General features: G+C 44.8%; 1 protein-coding gene across 8 annotated transcripts in view; it reads left to right on the top strand.

Annotated features, from left to right (window-relative positions):
- Window positions 1-2603: 2603 nt before the first annotated feature.
- Window positions 2604-19858, top strand: part of NUP93 (nucleoporin 93) — a 78508-nt gene continuing 61253 nt past the window's right edge. Inside the window, exons 1-3 of one of the 8 annotated variants that reach the window (XM_064723311.1) lie at window positions 2604-2664; window positions 8460-8673; window positions 10022-10139. In XM_064723311.1, coding sequence (XP_064579381.1) covers window positions 8495-8673; window positions 10022-10139 — 297 coding nt within the window. In that variant the 5' untranslated portion in view covers window positions 2604-2664; window positions 8460-8494. Of the gene's footprint in view, window positions 2670-2703; window positions 2932-3083; window positions 3106-8459; window positions 8674-9447; window positions 9530-10021; window positions 10140-19858 lie in introns of those variants that run through there. The other 7 variants (XM_064723312.1, XM_064723313.1, XM_064723314.1 and 4 more) reach the window with 7 other exon arrangements.

Raw genomic sequence — 19858 nt, 5'->3', positions numbered from 1 at the left:
CTCCTGCACCCTGCTGCTGCCTGCCACACACAGCGCCCTGCCTGCTCCTGCTTCTGCCCGTGCCCGTCTGGCAGAGACCCTCAGCCCTGGTGCCGTTTCCTGCCTCCCAGGAGGGATCTGGGGCAAGGAAAGCCACAGGAGCAGCGGAATGAGCTGGTCAGGGATGTATCCAGTGTCTGACCTAGCCTATAGCTGCTCTCAGGGAGTTGTGCAGGGGCTTTCTGGTCCCCTCAAGAGTATTTTCTTTTTTAAAGAAAAGGTACTTTTCGATGAAGCAGGAAGTGCTCTCTGCCTGTGGACAGCTCTGTATAGTGGGAGGGTGAGGGGAGCCTTTGCTTGATCCAAAACACTGATGTGCATTATCCAGCCCCGCCAAGAAAAGCCCAGCTCAGTTTGCCGAGGTGATTTGAGGTGACCACGATCCCTCCATGACATTCAAGGGGTCCTGGGTGCACTCCCAGACCAGCAGCCCTGCAGCTGCCATGGGGCTGCATTAGGTTCTGCTTTTTGTGGCTGTGTGTGAATCCCCGGAGGGTGGTGGATGTCCGTGACCCTGCGTGGCGCTGACACACACCATGTGCGGGAGGGACACGTGCTCGTGCAGAAAGGATGTGTGCCCTGTGCAGAGGAGGGATGCACTGTGTGCAGAGGGGACATCGCTCTGTGCCGAGGGGACAGGCGCTGTGTGCAGAGGGGACGTGCACCCAGCGCAGAGCAAGCACACCTGGTGCAGAGGTGACAGGCACGTGTGCACAGGGGAAATAGCACCTTGCCCTCAGGGGCCGTGCACCTGGGGCAGAGGGAAAACGTACCCAGTGCCGGGAGAAAGTATAGAGTCACAGAATTGCTGGAAAGGTTGGAAAATCCCTCTAAGGTCATGAGTTCAGCTATACCCCAGCGCTGCCAAGCCCACCCCTAAACCAAAGGACACATGTACATGTTTCTTAAATCACTCCAGGGGTGGTGACTCCCCTGCTTTCCTGGGCAGCCTGTTCCAGTGCTTGACAACACTTTCAGGGATGTATTTTGCCTAACATCCAGTCTAAAACCCCTGGCACAGAGATGGGATGCTGTGCTCGTGGCATGGGCACCCAGGATGGAGGGTAGAGGGGACAGTAACCTGCACATCCTGGGCAAGGGAACAGGCGCCCTGTGCGCTCAGTGTAGAGGGATGGGCACCCACAGAGGGGACAGCACCCCTTGTCCCCGTGCAGAGGACCCGGGTCCTGCCCAAGGAGTGGCTCTGCCGGGCGGCTCCGCTCCCGGTGCCGCCGAGCGCTTGCACGGGGATCTGCTGCCACCTGCCTGCCCGCAGCACCGCCGCCCGCCCGGCCCCGCTCCCTGCCTGTCCCTGCCGCCCTCGGTCCCTGCCTGGCTCTGCCCTTTCCCGGTCCCGGCCCCTCAGGAGGGCTGGTCCCCCCCATCCCGCCCCGGAGGGCACCAGCGCCGGTCCCCGGGCGCACCAGGACTCTCCCCGCTCTGGAAAGATGTGCCGGGAGCCTGGAAGGGCTCAGCGAGAGCTGGGGTAGCACGGCCGCCCTACCAGGGCGCCCATCCCATCAGGACTCCCATCACACCCGGACAAACGTCCCACCAAAGCATCTTGCCTACCAGGGCATCCATTCCACCATGGTTGCATTATCCAACCTGGCATGATGAACAGTGGCAGGGATGGGACAGTCACAGCCTCCCAGAGCAATGTGTGCCAGTGTCTCACCACCCTCACTGTAAAGAATGTCTTCATCCTGCCGGGGACAAGTGCTCCCCTCAAACTGAAGTGACAGGCAGGAATGTACCCTGACCCCCAGCACACACTTGTCAATTAGGAGGAGCGGCTACAGTTGGTGCCAGCGCTGCCTCTGGTCTGGGAACTGCTTTTTACAAGGGAAAATTTGGAAATAGAGACTGTATTAATGCGAAAATCTGTTCAGCTTTGAAGATTTGATGGGTGATGTTTCGGAACAGTAGGAAGGTCCAGGCATCATCTCTTACACAGGCAGGCTGTCACCTTGTGGGTCCATGAAATTCCCCGTTCCCAGATTTTGCCCAACAAATCCTTTGTCACTGGCAATATCTGTTTTAGGGCCATCATGTGTGTGCCTAAACGGCACCAAGCACAGAGAATCCCTATAGACCCCCAGGACACCATTGTACAGGTGATGGTGTGAGTACCTGCTGGCTGTGAGTTTGTTGTGTATTTGGCCATAGGAGGCGAATGGGCATGAATTCGTTATCCGCATTTTACCTCCCACGGAATCAACTCACAGACGGGGTTTACCAGCAAGAGTCAGCGCTTACTAAGAAGGGAGAGGAGGAATAGAGAGGAACAACCCCATGCACGTTATTTCCGTCTGTATATCTCTTATTTCGCTGATTTCGGAACGAGCAGGCGGGACGCAGCCTCGAACCCGAGGCCTCCGGAGGGAGGGAGCCACCCCCCCCCTTCGCGCCGCCCCCCCCCCCCTCCGAGCCCCTCAATAAAGTTGTTCTCGCGAGGGGGCGGGAACCGGCACGCTGCGGAGCGCGGCGGCTGGGCCAATAGAAGCGCGGGAAGCCGGGACGCGGGGGCGCTCGGCCAATGGGAGCGCGGGAAAGGGCGAGAGGGCAGCCAATGGGGGCGCGCGGCGCGGGCACGGCGGGCGCGGCGGGCGGCGCGGAGCGCAGGTGAGGTGAGGGCGCCGTGCGGGCGGGCCGGGGTTCCGCGTCCCTCCGCCTCTTTCCCCGCTTCTCCCCCGCCTCCGGTGCTCGCTGCCTGCTTCCCCCCGCATCCGGAGCTCCCGGCAGCTGTCCCCCGCCCATGGCTTCCTCTGTGGCCCGTGCAGGCCGCTGCGGCGGGAGGCTGGCCGGGAGCGCTCCGGGCCGCCTCGTGGGCCCTGCCGGGGCTGCCCGAAGCTGCCGCTGTCAATAACCCGCGCTGAGGCGGCGGGGCCGGTGAGCGGGCGCCAGGAGAGGCTGCTCTGCTCTGCCCGGCGGGTTTGTGTGCTGGCGGCAGCGCCGAGCCCCGCTGTACGAGGGGAGTTTGGTGTTTAAGCAAAGTGCAGTGTTGGTGCTGCTTCAGGAAGCAGCAGCTGCTTGTCTGGGAAGGCTTCCGGAGAAAGCGTTTGTGTATGTGTGTGTGCCTTGGTGTCTGGAGTTCTGTGCGTGGGGGTTGTTCTTCCCCACCGTGGGTTTGCTGGTGTGTTCCTAGGAATTCCTAGAATTTTTAGGGGTTGGAAGGGACTTCAAAGCTTATCTAGTTTCACCCCTGCTACCTTGGGCAGGGATGTCTTCTGCTAGACCAGGTTGCTCAAGGCGTTATCCAACCTGGCATGATGAACAGTGTCAGGGATGGGACAGTCACAGCCTCCCAGGGCAGCGTGTGCCAGTGTCTCACCACCGTCACAGTAAAGGATGTCTTCCTAAATTTCCTCTCTTTCAGTGTTTATCTATTATTCCTTATCTTATCACTACAGTTCTTTTAAAAGACCCCCTCTCTGATTTTGCTGTAGCGCCCCTTCAGATATTGGAAGAATTTATGAACAGTGAGTGGAAGAGCTGGAATTAAAGTCTGGTGCAAAGAAGGGCTGCTTCTCTTCTGCAATTTGGTCATGCTGGTCTGGGGACAGCAGTAATGGCATGGAGAGCTGAGATGATAGTGAGACAGGAACACCAGTTCTTATTTGCTTTAGTGCTATTTCACTTATGTTGTGTCTTCAAAAGTTTTCCTACTCCTTGGGAAAACTTACAAATAGAAAAAGCTTAAAATTGCTTGGAAGAATGTACGTGATTCTGTCATCTAAATCCATAAAGTTTCTGTGGTGCACCTATGACAGGAAATTCAGTGAGGGGGCAGGATATGAGTTTTCATGTAAGGAACTCAAAATACTGGACCAAATGCTGTAATGAGGGTCAGTTTGCCACCCTGTGAAGTTATTTCCCTTCTCAGTTGACTGCTTAAAATAAAGGCTAAGGGTTTGGAAAAGAGGGAACGTGGTAATATGGCAAAACTGCCAGCTGAGTCAGTTAATTCAGAGCAGTGGGGACTTGGGATCATTATGAGGAGTTTATGGCAGATAAAAGGAAGTGTTCACAAATGTGTGCTAGTGTGTTTTGGTAGAAATCACTTCAAATGCCTCAGGTCCACTTTAAATAATGAACAGTGTAGAGAAGTGTTGTGTGCCCTGGTAGCCCAATGTTACTGCCTTTAAAACTTTGAAAAAAACTATTTTTGTTCACCATACCTACTGTAAGGGCTCTCTGGGACCATAAGAAGATTGGACTTTTGCCTATCTACCTACAAATGAGATGAAGAAGAAAATATGCAGGACTGAAAGCCTTTTTATAGGAGGCAGAGGAGCATTAATGGATCAGTACTAGAAGAAACAATGGTATTGTTTCAAAGGTTTTTGTGTGTGATCTATTCAGGATTTTCCTGCATCTGCCTTTTGTTGCAGGGGGAACAGGCTGTTGTACCAGCTGGGGTACCAAATATAGCCTGAAGCTTTTAGGTATTTTTAAGGTGGCCTGTTGTGATTTTATCTGGGTTTAGTGTAGTTAGGGTGTGAAGCTTTCCCTGTTAGGTCTGATAAACATTATTGTGTTTTAGGGACAAGGGGATGGTGTGCTGAAAGTGTGCAGCAGATATTTGTGTTTTACAATTGTCCACCTGCTCTTTGATGATCATCTCTGTGTTTCTCAATCACTTCCCCTGTCTGTAACACAGAGATTGCATTGCTGCCTTGTTCTCTGAAATGTCTGGATGTCTGCTTGTGCCATGTGGGAGCTGGGTATTATTGCTGCTGCTCAGACAGAATTCCCCAGGCCTGCAAAATGGACCTTTTACTTATTCATGTTTAGCTTAGCAGACAGAAGCTCTCTCTAGCAGCCCAGGCTTGGAGCCTGTCAAAAAAGCACTTTTTACTCAGATCTTGGCTGTAGGAAACAGAGCATTGCTGGCTTGCTCTTACTGCTTGTGCTCTTGTGTTTTCTTTCCACAAGAGGCTGATCCTGACTCATCAGACTGGGTCTCTTGAGCACTTTGAGGTGGGAGCCTCTTTGAGAAGCCAACACTGGATTTCTTCCTTTTTCTTCCCTGTTTTGAAGAATCTTTCTGTAACTTGTGGAATCCTTGCTTCGTCAGCTACTCTGAATGTAGTGGGTGAGGCTTTCCTTCTCCTGTGACATCTTCTTCCTTTCTTTTTCCCAGAGCACTGGAAAAACTTAATTTTTTACTGTTTCTCAAAGTTAATTGGTTAGTTGACACAAACCCAATGTGTCAATGTGTGAAGTACAGCAGGTACTTGCACATGCATTGGAGTATTTCAGCTTGGTGTATTTCTGAATCAAGTACAGTAAAATGTTCATCATGGCCGTATTTGGGGTAGAATAGCTACAGTTTTCTACCTAAGAGAGCATTGTATTGCTCTTGAGGAGTTTTTAGTGGTTTTCAGGTAAGAAATAATCAACTATAATCAGTCTGAATAGACTTAAGAAACCTGTCATCTTCTCTGTTTTCTTTGTGGCTCAAACTTAGTCAGTTTGTACAATATGTAGTGCTTATGTGTGGTTTTAAATGTTGGGGAAATTAAACTGGGGTTTAATGGAATTGTGGTCTAATGCAGCAACTTCTATTGATAAGTCATCAAAGTTGTTTTACAGAAGAGCTTTTTCAGTCCTGGCTTTTAGCCCAAGGTCAGTCTGGTCTCACTGAAGTGAATACAATTTCTGAAGTATTTTCTTTCTCTGAGGTGTTGGTTGTTGCTCCTTCCCCAGGCAGACATGAAAATCTGCCATCACTGGTTGCTGTGGAAGCAGTTTCCATCTTGCACAGCAGCATGAAGAGTCAGACTGCAGACTCTTGAATGCAGTAAATTCTGCCAGGGTGGAGACAAAGTTGTTTGTGCTGTTAGGAATATATGAATATTCAGTCTAAATGTTTGAATTCTGTCACTTAGAAAAAGCTGTTTAGTGTTGACTCTCTGAGTTTTGAGATGTTGCTTCATCTTGGTTATAATCACAGGTACTTGAACTTGCTCCAAAATAATCAGTTTATTCCCTATTTGCTGAATTGGGTTCAGTCTCACAGAGTTATTGCAATTGTCCTACACAATTTATGTGACAGACCTTACATGGTATTAACAGGGTGTGTGCAGGTAAAAAGTGCAGGTTTGGGTGCAGTTCTGTAGCACTGATTTTTTGTGCTTTTGGTTCCAGCAGTCTGAGAAGTTGGTGCTTCTTACACTGCCAGCTTTTTATCTTGGTAATGAAAAGAGGAAGTGAACCAGATGGGATCAAATCCAGCTGATGTCTGTGTTGTTCTCACAGTCAGTGCTCCTGGAGGATCTCAGCAGTCTCTGAGTGTGCAGGAGTGTGGCTGTTCTGGTCAGTGTCTGCCAACAGAGGCTGTTCCTGGCAGGGCTGCATCTGAGTTATTGCAAGTAAACGCTGGGAAGATGTTCTGTACTGCATTGCAGGGCATGAAACTGCTGATTCCCACCCTGCTCCTCCCTGTTCACTCCATCTCGGTGGCTCGCTCATCTTTGAAACAGATCCGCTCTCTGCCATCTCACCTGATTAACAGCTCATTGCAAACACAATCGTTCCCTCCCCCTGCTCTCCTGAAGTGTGTGGGGAGTGCTTGTGAAATTCTCCATTCCTGGATGCTGCTGTTAGGGTTTGTCCTGGCACCCAGGCAGGAGGATTTCTCTCTCAAACTGCATATGTCTGAATGAATCATCATGCAGTGCTTTTAAATCATTTGTCCAGACAGAGGAAAGTGCTGCTACTGCTGCTGGTAGTAGTATTTGGGAATGGTGGTGAAACCCAGACCCTGAGGAATGTTCAAATTCTACTGTAAAATTGCTTTGGTGTGATTGAGGAGTACAAAGAAATACTTGAATTGCAGGCTATTGTTGATTTGTAAAAATCCCTGTTTTCTTCTTAGGGGGCTTCCTTGAATCAGATAATCTTCACTGATTTTACTTTTGAGTAAATGATAAACAGTGGGAGTTAATGCTTGACATCTGGTTTCTCTTATTTCATCCCAGGCCCTCTGGGTTTGAGTGCAAAAGCTATGAGAGAGGGACTGTACTGAAGATTTCCATCTCTGTGGCACCATTCAGCACCACAGATGTCTGTGGTCTTCGGTGGCTTTACAGAGGTGCCTGATGTTCATTGCTTGTAGCTGGTTTAGCTGCAAACCATGATTTGGTGTGTGAAACTGAGGTTTTGGGTTTCATATTTTGTTAATGTGAACACCATTGCAGCTACATGTCCTTTTCCATAGTGACCCAAGCATGAATGCTTTTGTCCTTTCTGTAAAAATAACAGGCTCCATTCTGAATTTGGAACTGCATGATGCATTTAATGCATCTTCTGTTACAGCCCTTGCCTTGTGCTCTAACTTCTTTAATTATTCTGTCACTGAGTCAATGCAAGAAATTCTCACACTGGTAAAACTTCCTGCAGGCATTGGATTTAGACACAGCTCTTCTAAACTGGAAGAACATGAAATTATTTCCTTTGGTTGGGGGTTAATGACATATGGAGCAACACATTTTAACAGCCAGCTAGTGATGGCTGTCTGTGTGCATCTATAGCTCAACTGTTTTGCTGCTAATTTAACTTCATGTTTATGTGTGTTTTCAGCCCACATATATTCCTATGCTTGCACATGTGTGCATCTTTCTTCATAATATATGAGTATAGAATCATAGAATGGGAAGGGACCCATAAGGATCACAGAGTCCAGTGCTCCAGGCAGTCTGTCCACCTGTGTATGTGTGACAGTGTTCACAGGGGTCTGAGGATGAGGGGAGAGATGAGGATCTGACTCCATGTTTCAGAAGGCTTAATTTATTATTTTATTATATCTATTATATTAAAACTAGACAAAAAAAATAGAAGAAAGTACTTCATCAGAAGGCTAGCTAAGAATAGAATAAGAAGGAATGAATAACAAAGGCTTGTGGCTCGGACAGAGTCTGAGCCAGCTGACTGTGATTGGCCATTAATTAGAAACAATTCTTTGAGCCCAATCACAGATGCACCTGTTGCATTCCACAGCAGCAGATAACCATTGTTTACATTTTGTTCCTGAGGTCTCTCAGCTTCTCAGGAGGAAAAAATCCTAAGGAAAGGATTTTTCATAAAACATGTCTGTGACATGTATGCAAGTAGTTTATAGCTAAATTGACACCAAATTCTTCACAGGGACTTCTCTGCTTTCACCCTCCTTTGTTTTAAGGGAAAATATGAACTGTGATATGACATCTGCATCCCACTTCTGACAGGTCCATAGCCTGTAGTCATGCAAGGGAAAGCTCTCTGAGACCACTTGAAAAGATTTCCTTGATGTTTAATGCGTGGGGAGGATGGACAGTATATCCTGTTGGAGAAGATCTGCTCTTGCTGGTCTGTCTGTGACCCCACAGGCAGAGAAACTGTTTATAGCTGAGCAAGAATTCCCTTTTCCCCTGAAGGTTTCTGTGTGCCTCGAGCGAAACCTGCAGCCGAGATGGACACGGACGGCTTTGGGGAGCTGCTGCAGCAGGCAGAGCAGCTGGCAGCCGAGACTGAGGGGATCTCAGAGCTGCCTCACGTGGAGCGGAACCTGCAGGAGATCCAGCAGGCCGGGGAGCGGCTGCGCTCGCGCACGCTGACCCGCACCTCGCAGGAGACCGCCGACGTCAAGGCGTGAGTACGGGGCCTGGTGTCCAATGTGGGGGGAGTCCTGCTGGGAGAAAATAAATATAGGATAGAAAGTAATCTTACCCCTAAGGAGCTGCAGCTAGGCCAATTCTCAAAGATCTAGGAACAGGCCTGACCCTGACCCGCACCTCGCAGGAGACCGCCGACGTCAGGGCGTGAGTACGGAGTGCTGGGGACTCTTATGGGCCTGGTGTCCAACGTTGGGTGAGTCCTGCTGGAAGAAAATAAATATAGGATAGAAAGTAATCTTACCCCTAAGGAGTTGTAGCTGGGCCAGTTAGCAAAGATTTAGGAACAGGCCTGACCCTGACCCGCACCTCCCAGGAGACCGCCGATGTCAAGGCGTGAGTATGGAGTACTGGGGACTCTTGTGGGCCTGGTGTTCAACATGGGGGCAGTCCTGCTGGGAGAAATAGAATATAAGAAAATAAAGATAGTGTAGAAAGTAATCTCACCCCTAAGGAGCTGTAGCTGGGCCAGTTAGCAAAGATTTAGGAACAGGCCTGACCCTGACCCGCACCTCCCAGGAGACCGCCGATGTCAAGGCGTGAGTACAGGGCCTGGTGTCCAACGTGGGGGGAGTCCTGCTGGGAGAAATAGAATATAAGAAAATAAAGATAGTGCAGAAAGTAATCTCACCCCTAAGGAGTTACAGCTGGGCCAATTATCAAAGATTAGGAACAGGCCTGACTTTAACAGGCCCCAGCTGTATCCAATGAGAAGAAGAGTGCTATAAAAGAGTGGGGTGGCTGGGTGAGAAGGGAGCTGGAGTCAGTTGGCTGCTTTGTGAAGAAGAAAGAGTCAGTGCTCTGAGGAGCTGCCCATGAGAAACACCAAGCAGGTATGAAACTTTTGTGATAAGGAGACAGCAGCATGGAAGCCCTGTCATAAGAGAACAACAGAATGACTGTAAAGCTTGTGTTCTGTTTTTTTTCTTCCAACCTTTCTCCTGCTTCCAAAAAACAACAGGATAGTTGAAGGGTTTATCTGAGGAGCTGCTGTTGTTGATTTTGGATGCTAAAGCCAAAAGTTGCAGTACCTTGTTCTGGCTGTTGCTGTAGATGTTTACCAGCACGGTGTACATTTTTTTCTGTTTGGAAGGGCTTGGCAGCTCTGCAGCACTGCAGTGGAACAGCAGAAAGACTCCAGCAGAGCTGAGGTGTTTACATAGACACATAGGGCTGTTCAAAGTTTGGTTCTGTGCAGTTCTTGTGACATGTCTGGGAGCACCCTCTGTACGTGGCAAGCTGACCTAAATATTGGCAATGAGTCTGGGCTTAGAGTTCTGTCTGTTCAATGCTAATTTCATATCTGTACAATTTCTTCCTTACAGATCAGTTCTTCTTGGGTCTAGAGGGCTTGATATATCCCACATTTCTCAGAGACTTGAGAGTCTAAGTGCAGCCACTACCTTTGAGCCTCTTGAACCTGTGAAGGACACTGACATCCAGGTAGGGAAATTTCTGACATGTGAATTACACTGCCCTTGCACTGCTGTTCCTGTTTTGTGGTGCAGAGCTGTTCTGAGGCTTCTGTGGAGATCATCTTGCTCTCTGTTTAATTCACTGGCTACAGGAAATATAGAGGGGAGATGCTGCTTTGAATGCTGAAAGATGTTTGAGTTAGCCATGAGAAGCAGCATTAAGTACCAAGATAACAGAAGTATTTTAAGTTCTAAATTCTTGCTGAAGTCAAGAAGAACTTGGTACATACTCCCTTTGTGGACCTGTCTCTGTTGGCCTTGCAAGCCTAAATTGTGCAGGGATACTTTCTCATAGTTTTGTAACCTTTTTTATGTCTGATTGGAAAAACATGTGGAACTACTGTTGAGGTGTTGGAATAGGGGGCATTTGAGTTAACAATCAGAAGAGGTGAGGATAGCTTTTTTTCTTTCACTGTATCACAGATGCCATAACCTTGTCTTGGTGATACACTAAATTTGCTGTGGTTCAGATGCTTTACCAGATGATTTTATCATGTAAAGTTTCCTGTAAATTTTCTCTGGGTGTCTTAGAAATTATCATGACCCATCCAGTTTTGCTTTCTGATCATTGCCTGCCCTTGTAGAATATCTTAATGATGAAACCTGCAATATTCATTTCTCAGTTAAGAGCTGGTAGTGGAATTGATATTATGGGTTGCATTGAAGGTAACAGTCTGAATTACTGGTTAATCATTTTGAAGCTGATATTTTCTCTCCTTTCTGGCAGATGGTTCACTTCTGAGGGCTAGAGCTTACAACTCTTTTTCTTTATTTACAGAAGTATTATGCTAAACTACTGCACTTCAGGAGGGGAAGTGAGGCAGGTGAAATTACCCCATTTTATTTAATGTATGTTTTAGTTTTGCATTTGGTGCCACCCATTTTGGGTGCAGGACCCTTAGTTAAATCTCATGCCAGTGTTAGGAGCCCAGTGGTCTCCTGTCTTCAGGCAGACTTATTTAACCCCAGTTTTCTAAGGCCTCTCTTTCCCTCAAGATTAGTACTCTCTGGAGAATTTTTATATGTTGCCTGATCACAGAGTGAGAGCTCTAAACCACTGGCATTGTTCACTTTCTGTCTTTTCTTGTTTTATCCCTTTGCCCCAATTTCTGATGTTGTTGTCTTTCTAATTGGGGATGTTGAACTTGGTACATGTCTTTCTTGACCTCATTCTGTCTAGATTTTTTCAACAACTCTTGCCTCTTTTTTGTTTTTTTTTTTTTTTTTTTTTTTTTTTACTACTGCTGTTAATTCTTTGATTTCTACAGTTTTTCCTTGCTGTTGTAAGAAGAATTTTATTGTAGATTGTCAAGCCCAGAAGCAGTAGAGTGCTTGACTCTTTGGAGCTGAGATTTGTGGCACATGAGAAAATTGATATGACTGCATAATAATCATATTTTATATTATTGCTGGTTACCTAACTAAAATATGAAGCTGATGTTCTTTCCTAATTATACCAGATCTCAAGACTTTATTTGAAATGGTGATTCTGGTATATTCTGGTAGTGATCTTGGTATGTTTTCTTCTCTCTAGTACCGATTTTAGTTGCCCTTGTCAATATTTGAATGTATCTTCCTGTTCAGGAAAAGCTCCAAATTTAACACAAAACCAGTGATTAATTGCAAATCATTGTGTTTAGATGGCCAAATCAGCCAATGCAATTCAGTGCTTTCTTCAGGAAAATAGCTAAAAAGTACAAATGAGAAACTGATTTAAATGATTGATTTTAATCCTTAGTTCCATGTTTGCTGTGTTGAATCATGATTAACACTAGTGATTTAATCACTGATCACTTCAGCAACTCATCTCTGAGGCCCAATACTTGTGTGCTTTGAGTCTTACATTTTGTTTTTGCAGGCCATGTGCAGAAAACATTCATAGTCAATTAGCTAAAAGTGATTTGCAAGGGGAAGGATGGCAAGGGACTCCAGATCATCTTGGAGGCACATGAGCTGAGTGTCAGCTTTCAAAGTTTTGTCCTTGCTTGTCTTTGAAGTTAATAGGTGCAAGGATTTTATGTCTTGCAGAACATCCTCTGCTCAGGATATTTGCAGTCACATCTCAAGCTGTCTGGCTGTGGTCTGTACCTGAAAGTTACTTGCTTAGAATATGGACAAGTCTCTGTACCTATCTGTAGTTTCTGGTATGCAGTCATCAACTCTTTTAGAATAGTTTTTATTAAATTTTTGTTAGTTATGTAAGAGGACCTTTGGGTTCGACACTGCTCTCTAATTACCTCTGTTAATCAAGAGGGTCTTAAAATTATTTGATGCTTTAGATGAAGATGTGCTACAAAAGTTTCTTTTTCTACGTTACTTTTTCTTATACCTCCTGATGGTTGTTGGGGTTTCTTTTCCTTGTTCCTAGGTAGTTTCTTAAGTCTTCAGATGTGTTGTGTTTGTTTTGGGACAGATGAAGCCATCCCTGTGCACTGTGTAGAACCCTTGCTCCATGAGCTGTTCCCATTGTATCTGGGAGGCAGTGATATAAGGGAGGGGTCTGCTTTGTTTCTTCACAGGATTTACTGTTCCTCTGCTGTTATTCAGTGTTTACAAGGTGTACTGGTAGCCTTTAATTCTGTGGATTGGGAAGGCCTGTTCTGTTCTGCATCACGCCCTCAGCCTGTGCCTTCTGGCATTATCATTACTCTTTTTAACCAGCAAAAACTTCTTCACGTATTCATAATGAACTTGGTCCACACTTTATCATTATTGTTGTATGCTTAACTGTCCTTCCTCACACCTGTCTTTTCCTGATGCTCAACACAGACTAACAACCTTGTCTAATTTGCAGCAAGTTTATTTAGCCTGAAATCCCATCTGAAACTTGTCATTTGTAGATTAAATTATTCTTATCTGTGTGGTTACTCATATCTGTCCCTTAATCTTCAGTTTGAGCATGTATCAATTCATAAATACTTTACAGCATCATTTGCCAAAGAGACTTTTTGGGGTGAACATGTGAGGCTGGAGGTCTGTGCCCTGTTCCCTCTGAGGAGGTGGTGGGGCTGTGTTGGTGCAGCTCTGGGCTCCCTGCACAGGAGAGGGTGGTGCATTTGGGCACAGACCTGATGCACAGCCTTTGCTGACTGTTGCAGTTGTGTGAAAGCTACAAATATAATTCAAACTTTATTGTATGAATTTTAGGGTTCTGCTGACTTCTAAATTCTAGCAAAGTTCTTACAGCCTGAAAATACTCTTTAGACTTCCTGCCATGTGTTCCCACGTCACTCCTTTGCATCTAGAGATTTCTCTGGCAGTTTGCTTGAGCTTTCCCTGCACTCTTACCTAAAGCATTTATTTATTGTCTCTGTTCCTTCTTCCATTGCAGTCTGTTCTAGCAGCCTGTGGGAGGCCAGCACAGAGAGATATGCTAGAATCTAATCTCTCAAATGATGGCAGTCAGCACTGCAGAAGGAGAATGCCAGGAAATACCCTATTTCTTATGGAGAGAGCAAAACAGCAAGAAAAATCAGAGGGGAGCATCCTAGGGCATGAAGTCCCAGGCTGCTGGTGCAAGACATTCAGAAAGTGCTAAGAGAATCTAGGAATTCACCTTAATAGAAGTCTCAGCTTGGGTTAACAAGCAGGAGGGACTTTCTGTACAGAGCTTCTTTAAATGGTACTCTCTAATGCTGACTAAAAAGTGCACCAAATTGCAGCTCAATTAATTATCTGAATTATTTATCAGTTGTAAAATGTAGATTGCTTGCACATAAAAGGGTTGTGAGTCCAGGAAATGTCTCCCACTAGAGCAGTAGGCCGGGAAGATTATGTAAAAGATTCTAGGCTTGCCATTAAATTATAAGAATTTGTATTTTTCCTCTCTCATTTTGAAGTTTATGTTATTCAGTTGCATGCAGAACAACAAGCCCTTCTTGCAGTAAATCCATTTTATAATAGTTCTTATATCAGGAGTTTATAAAGATCAAGATTTTTCTAAATTGTCAAAATGCCCTTTTTTGGCAAAATCTCTTCAAAACTGTATGTATTAGTTAAGTGCTTGTTGATCTCATATTTAGCATGTATTTATGTGTTTGGGTCTTTTTGTTTGTTTCTTTTTGGATTTTAAAAATCCTAGGCCAGGCTGGATCATGCAAATCTGTACCCCAAAGGTGGGTAATGGGAATATAAACACAACATTGCCATTCTGTTCAGAAAAGGTATTTCCTCACTCTTCCAAAGATGCAAACTCTGATGTCCTTTTCTAATGAGCACTGTCACAGCAGATCCTCTCAGGCTGCAGTAATGGCAGCCAGAGGAGGAATCATTCCAAAGCTGTGGGGAGGCTGTGCTGTTGCAAGGTGGGACCTGGCCCCTGCACTTGAGCTGTTTGGTTGTTGTGTGGAGGTCAGAGACAGATTCAGTGCTGCTCTTTCAAACTGATTTTTGGGGTACCAGGTGGGAGTTAGTTGCTAGATCAGGGCCTGATTTATTCCTGCTTAGATCATTTGACTGTTACAGTGTATGTCATGCTTTACTATGGGCTTTTTATTTTGAACCTGTCACTGGGCTCAATACTAGATTTGGACCCCTCTATGCTTGTTCTGAAAAATAAAAGCCCAGAATCATGGTGGTAATTTGAAAAAATGGTTTTGCTCTCATTTTTCTGGCTGAGTCCAGCTCTGTGCAGATTTGTGAAATGAATGCTAGAAGGAGACAAAGCTCTCCTTGCATGCATTGCTTATCTGCTTAGAAAGTTTGAGGTGAAGGCCTGGCTCCATTACACTGAAGGAAAATTTTGTTGAATTATCTCATTTGTACAAGTTTCCCCTTGGCTTCTGGCCTAGGCACAGCTGAAATGAAAGGTTGCATACTAGGTTTGGTCTTGATTTCTGGGTGTGGATATTCAGAGTATTGACTGAGTAGCTCTCTGGAGGCCCAGATACAGAAATAAGAGCTTTTATCTAAATGAGGCCAGAGGGTTAGACTGAAATCTCTGAGTGGCACGAGAGACAGGCTGAAGTTAAGTATCTGGGGTATTTTGAAGCTTTTCAAAGTACTGTAAATAGGTTTTGTATCAAAGGTAGCCTGAACTTTTGCTTTAGTTTTGATAGAATCTGGGTCCCCAGGATGCTCTCCCCAGCCCTGTATGTTCTGTTTGTGTGTATGTATGTGTATGATTTGTAATTTAAAAATTCTTACTCTGACATCAGGTACTGCAAGGGTGCATTATTCAACAATTGAGCTCTTATTGCTATTTTATGTTACCATTTGTGATATACTTTGTGGTATCTGCTAGAATAATACCAGAGCCTGTGGTAAGCTACTAGAGTGTAACTAAAATCAGAGTTTATAAATGGAAATGCTGACACAACCTTAAAGGGCCAACCTCAAGTGCTGTTCAGCATCCATTGTTTGCATTAGCTTAGCTTGAAAATGCATTTTTCCTTTTGCAGATTTTGTCCTTTCTCATTTGCCAGACATTGATTTCTCCCCCCGCCCCCAAGTCCTTCAGTTCTAATGGAGCTTGAAATTAAGGTGGCTTCATTTTCCTGTGCTTCCTTGTTCTCCCTAATCAATGATGCCAGCACAGCTGTGTGGGCTTTTAACCATTGCAGAGCCACGGTGGTGAATGCAAGAGGACAACCTTTGACCTTGGCTTTTCTAGGGTTGGTCCTTAGCTGTTGGTTTCTTTGCATTGCTGTAGTCCAAGGGAAAAATACTATTTCTGATCATAGTTGGGAATTCTTCAAAAACTGTACAAATGTTTGGCTCTAAAAATGCCTCTCTTCAAAAGTTCTTGGAAGTAATTTTTAGTCCTCCCTTCACTAGTGCATGCTGGTATCAAACCCTGCTGTCTTCTTTGCCTAGGTTGTCTCACTGATTGCATTCAGGATTTTAGCCTTACACATTTAGGTGTGTAAATCAAGAATATAAATATCCTGGTAATTAAATGTGGCCAGAGGCAGTTTGCACACAATTGAAGAAAGCAGTGGTGGGGAATGAATGAGTATTTTGACATGCAGCAAATGGAGCCAAGGGATGTGGACCTTGGAAATATAAATTACAGAAACTTCCTCAGCTCATCTCTGCTGTGTTTGATGTCTCCTCCTTCTAAGCAATGTGTAACAATTTGACATGAGCTGCAGCCTGCCTGTGCTCTGGCTGCCATGGCTGGGGCAGCTCCCAGGCCTGGCTGTGATCAGTGGCCTGGCTGCCCCCTCCCAGGGCCCCTCTGCAGGACCAGGCTGGCCAGAGCCTCCCAGAGCCTCCCTGTGCTGCTTGAAGGATGCCCTGGGAAGTACCAAGCTGAGAGTAGGTTGGGGTGTGAGTAGGATTTAAGAGTTCAGGCTTCTCTATTTTATAGCCAGCATGGGGTTTTGGGGTCTGTTTTGGTTTTAAGTTAAAAGGAATAAAACCCAACAAAACCAAAACACCCTCTTCTTTTTGGCATTAGGTAGGTGAGTGAATAACACTACAGGAAAAAGACAAAAGGAGAAAAAAAAGCCCAAAACATTGGATTTTTTTTTTTTTCACTTGTCACTTTCTCCCTCATGTTTGTAATTTATATCTAAGCAGCAGTGTTCTCTAGTTTTCATTACTGCTTTAGTGGCATGGTTTAGTGCAGTTTTAAATGACCCAGGCCTTACTAACCTAAAAACAAATATGCACATCCCCAAAAAACCCAAACCATGGTGCCTTTAATGTAGAATACTTGGATGTTAAATTAGTTGGCCAAATTGCAGTCATTCAATAAATATTCTGATAGTGAATTATTTAAATTTTGTTGATTTGCTTGCTTGCATGCTAATTGGAGTAGTTATGTGGTGATCTTCCAGTTCATCATGGTTGTGATTATGGATTTCTAACCTTAAGGGGTTGGGAACAGGGAGAGAAGATAAATGATTTGCCTTTCTCTTTCATTGTGGGTAAATAAGAGGGTAAGAAAGATATTTCAGAACTTTATGCTAATGCAAGGTCATGAGATGGAAAAATTGGGAACTGCTTCTAGTTGCTGTATTTATTGATCTATTTAAATTCTGCTGTGTCCTGGCACATTTCACATTTCCTGTCTGTTTAATCCAGATACGTTGTATGCATCTCAAATTGGGACAACTGTAAACTTTTAATAAATGTTTTTGTAACAGATACTTCAAACATCTTTAAACGTACCAGATTTTGAGTCATAATGCTTGACTTCATTCCCCCTCCCCTGTTTTTCTTCTTTTGCCATGTAGCTCTGCCCTTGTTTGAAAATGGTTCCAATTTCTAATTGAATGTTAACTTGTATTCCTGTGAAGGAGCAAATACAGCATATAGAGACAGTTTGGACATCACCTATCCAAAATGCAGCCTCTCCTGTGCTGAGTGTAGACATCTGCACTTCTCTTGGTAGCAGTGCTGGATCCTTTCATAGCTGGAGCTCAGGAGCAAGCCTGGGTGTGAGGATCTGAGCCAGAATTTCCCCACCACGTGCCTGTAGCAGTGTTACTGTTGCAGGAAGTACTGTGGGATCATTAATGGCTTCCAGGATCTGTGCTGCATCTGAGCAGGGAATGGCATTTCTGCCACTGTGGTACCTCTTAGTGTCATGCTGTCCCATTAATTTAGTGCTCACTGAGGGCTTGGATTGGCTGCTGACCTGGGCTCTGTGTGCTCAGCATGTGCAAATGAACTGTTGGAATTGGGGTTTTCATGGTGCAGGAAGAATTTAGTAGAATGGTTTCATCTCTGCATTTATACAGATTGGTGAGAAGAAGCAATGCTGAGATGCACCCTGGCAATTTGCCCCCTCCTCATATCATGTGATAGAGCACTCACTTGGATTAAAGAAATTGTTTGATTTATTTATTTGAGGCTCAAATGTAGCTTTGCAAAGCATAACTCCTATTTAGTAACTTTTAAAAAATCATTACAAATTATGCATAGACCTTATAGGAGAGGATCTGGAGTTTTCCAGTACCTTTATTATAGCTCTGAAATGAAAGATTTGCAGGGCTGTGCTGGAATTTCAAAGTGGAACTGATTATACACAGAAGCAAACCTGGTTCATTTATGTTATATTTAAGGAAAAAAAAAAGTTGTCAAAAATTAACAAGATGATAAAAAAGATTTCTAATATATGAACAGCATTTTGTATAGTAGTAACAAGATGATAAAAAAGATTTCTAATATATGAACAGCATTTTGTATAGTAGCAGTATAATACCATAATTTGGAGGGGGAGTAATTATTTTTTACATATTTATTTTTAAAGCAATCCAGTTTTCTCAGTGGACCTTGGTATGACCTTCTAGTGCCTCTGTGGAAATTGGAAATGGAAGCTCTTGGCTTTGGGAAGCCCTGCTCACAGCCATACAGAGGGGTTGTTGAGGGGACTTCTCACTCATGGCAGGAGCTTTCAGTCCCACTGTTGCAGTGGATCTATGGAGTTAAGCCATAGGTGTGGAATTGAAAAATTAATATTTACCTATTTAAATCAATATGGCTTTTTAAGACTTCAGTTTCTTTCTCTTATTTTTCAGAAGTTTCCCAAGTGGCGTAGGAAAAAAATTCTGATCTTCAGCAAACTTGTCTGAAGTGAGACAAGAGGGGCTTGGAGCCGATCTGTGAGAGAGATGAAGTTGTTAACTTTCTCCTGAGCTATTGTTTCTGTGGGTTTTTTTTTGCTGGTCTTTATTACATGAGCATTTTCTCATTAATCCCTCATGGTGCTGTGAGCAGATCACTCTTCCACAGGGGAAATCTGTATTGTAGGCCAGACTCTCACTGAACTCCTGTGGTCACAAACAGCATAAAACCCTGGACATTCTGTTTCCAGTGAGGCACTCCATCAAATCTATTGGGAAAAACAGCAGCAGCTGCTGCAGCTCTGAACTCCCTCCCCTCCTCTCAAGCTCCCCTCATTTACTCAAGCCTCTTGAAAGTGTAATAGGACTGATGAATTCCAGTGGGGTTTATTACTCACCCATTTGTGTAATTTGGCAGTCTGGGAAAGGCCACAGGTTGTGCATGCCCTCCTCTCCCCTGTCATAATTAGTCAGTTTGACTCCACATCCAAAATCTTAATCCTAGGCATTATCAAGCTTTGGTTTAAAACAGTCACTGACTAAAGAAGTGTGACAACTCTTTATCAGTGACTGAGCATCAAACTGTGGATGTACTTAAGCTTCCCCATACAAAAAACCAGCCTGAAAATTTGTCACTTTGCAGAAGAAATGTTTTGGTTGTGTGCAGGGATGTTTTTCAACTTTTCTTTTTGAGGTCAAAATGAAATTCTTATTCCTGCCAAGATCTGTTCCTGAAAGAAAGTTGCAGCCTTTTGAGGTAGAACTAAAGATACATGCGTTTGTCTAGCTTGTTTAGATTTTTGGCAAAACTTATGTTCTCACTGTCCCCTGTTTTCTTTGCTCTCCTTTATTTCTCATCTTTCTTCCACTCTTTTTTTCTTTCTTACTCCAGATGTGTTCATTCTCTTTGCTTCTCTGCTCTGAATTCATGTGTTACCTCCTCCCAGCACTTTACTCAGGTCTCTGCTTTGACACTATTTTGGGTCCAAGAGAGTTATTTGTTTACTTTGAGCTAAAATATTAAACTGCTCAAACAAAAAGCAGTTACTGTGAGATGTCTCATTGTTCTTCCATGCATGTGGAAGTGACTGAAAGAAGCTTAGGGAGATGAGTTGGAAATTTTCTATACAATTCCATTATTTGTATCTCAGTAAGCATACAAGATGCATGGCAC

Source organism: Zonotrichia leucophrys, chromosome 11 (genome assembly GCF_028769735.1).
Source record: "Zonotrichia leucophrys gambelii isolate GWCS_2022_RI chromosome 11, RI_Zleu_2.0, whole genome shotgun sequence".
Taxonomy (NCBI): Eukaryota; Metazoa; Chordata; class Aves; order Passeriformes; family Passerellidae; genus Zonotrichia; species Zonotrichia leucophrys.
This window is presented reverse-complemented; position numbering and strand designations above follow the sequence as displayed.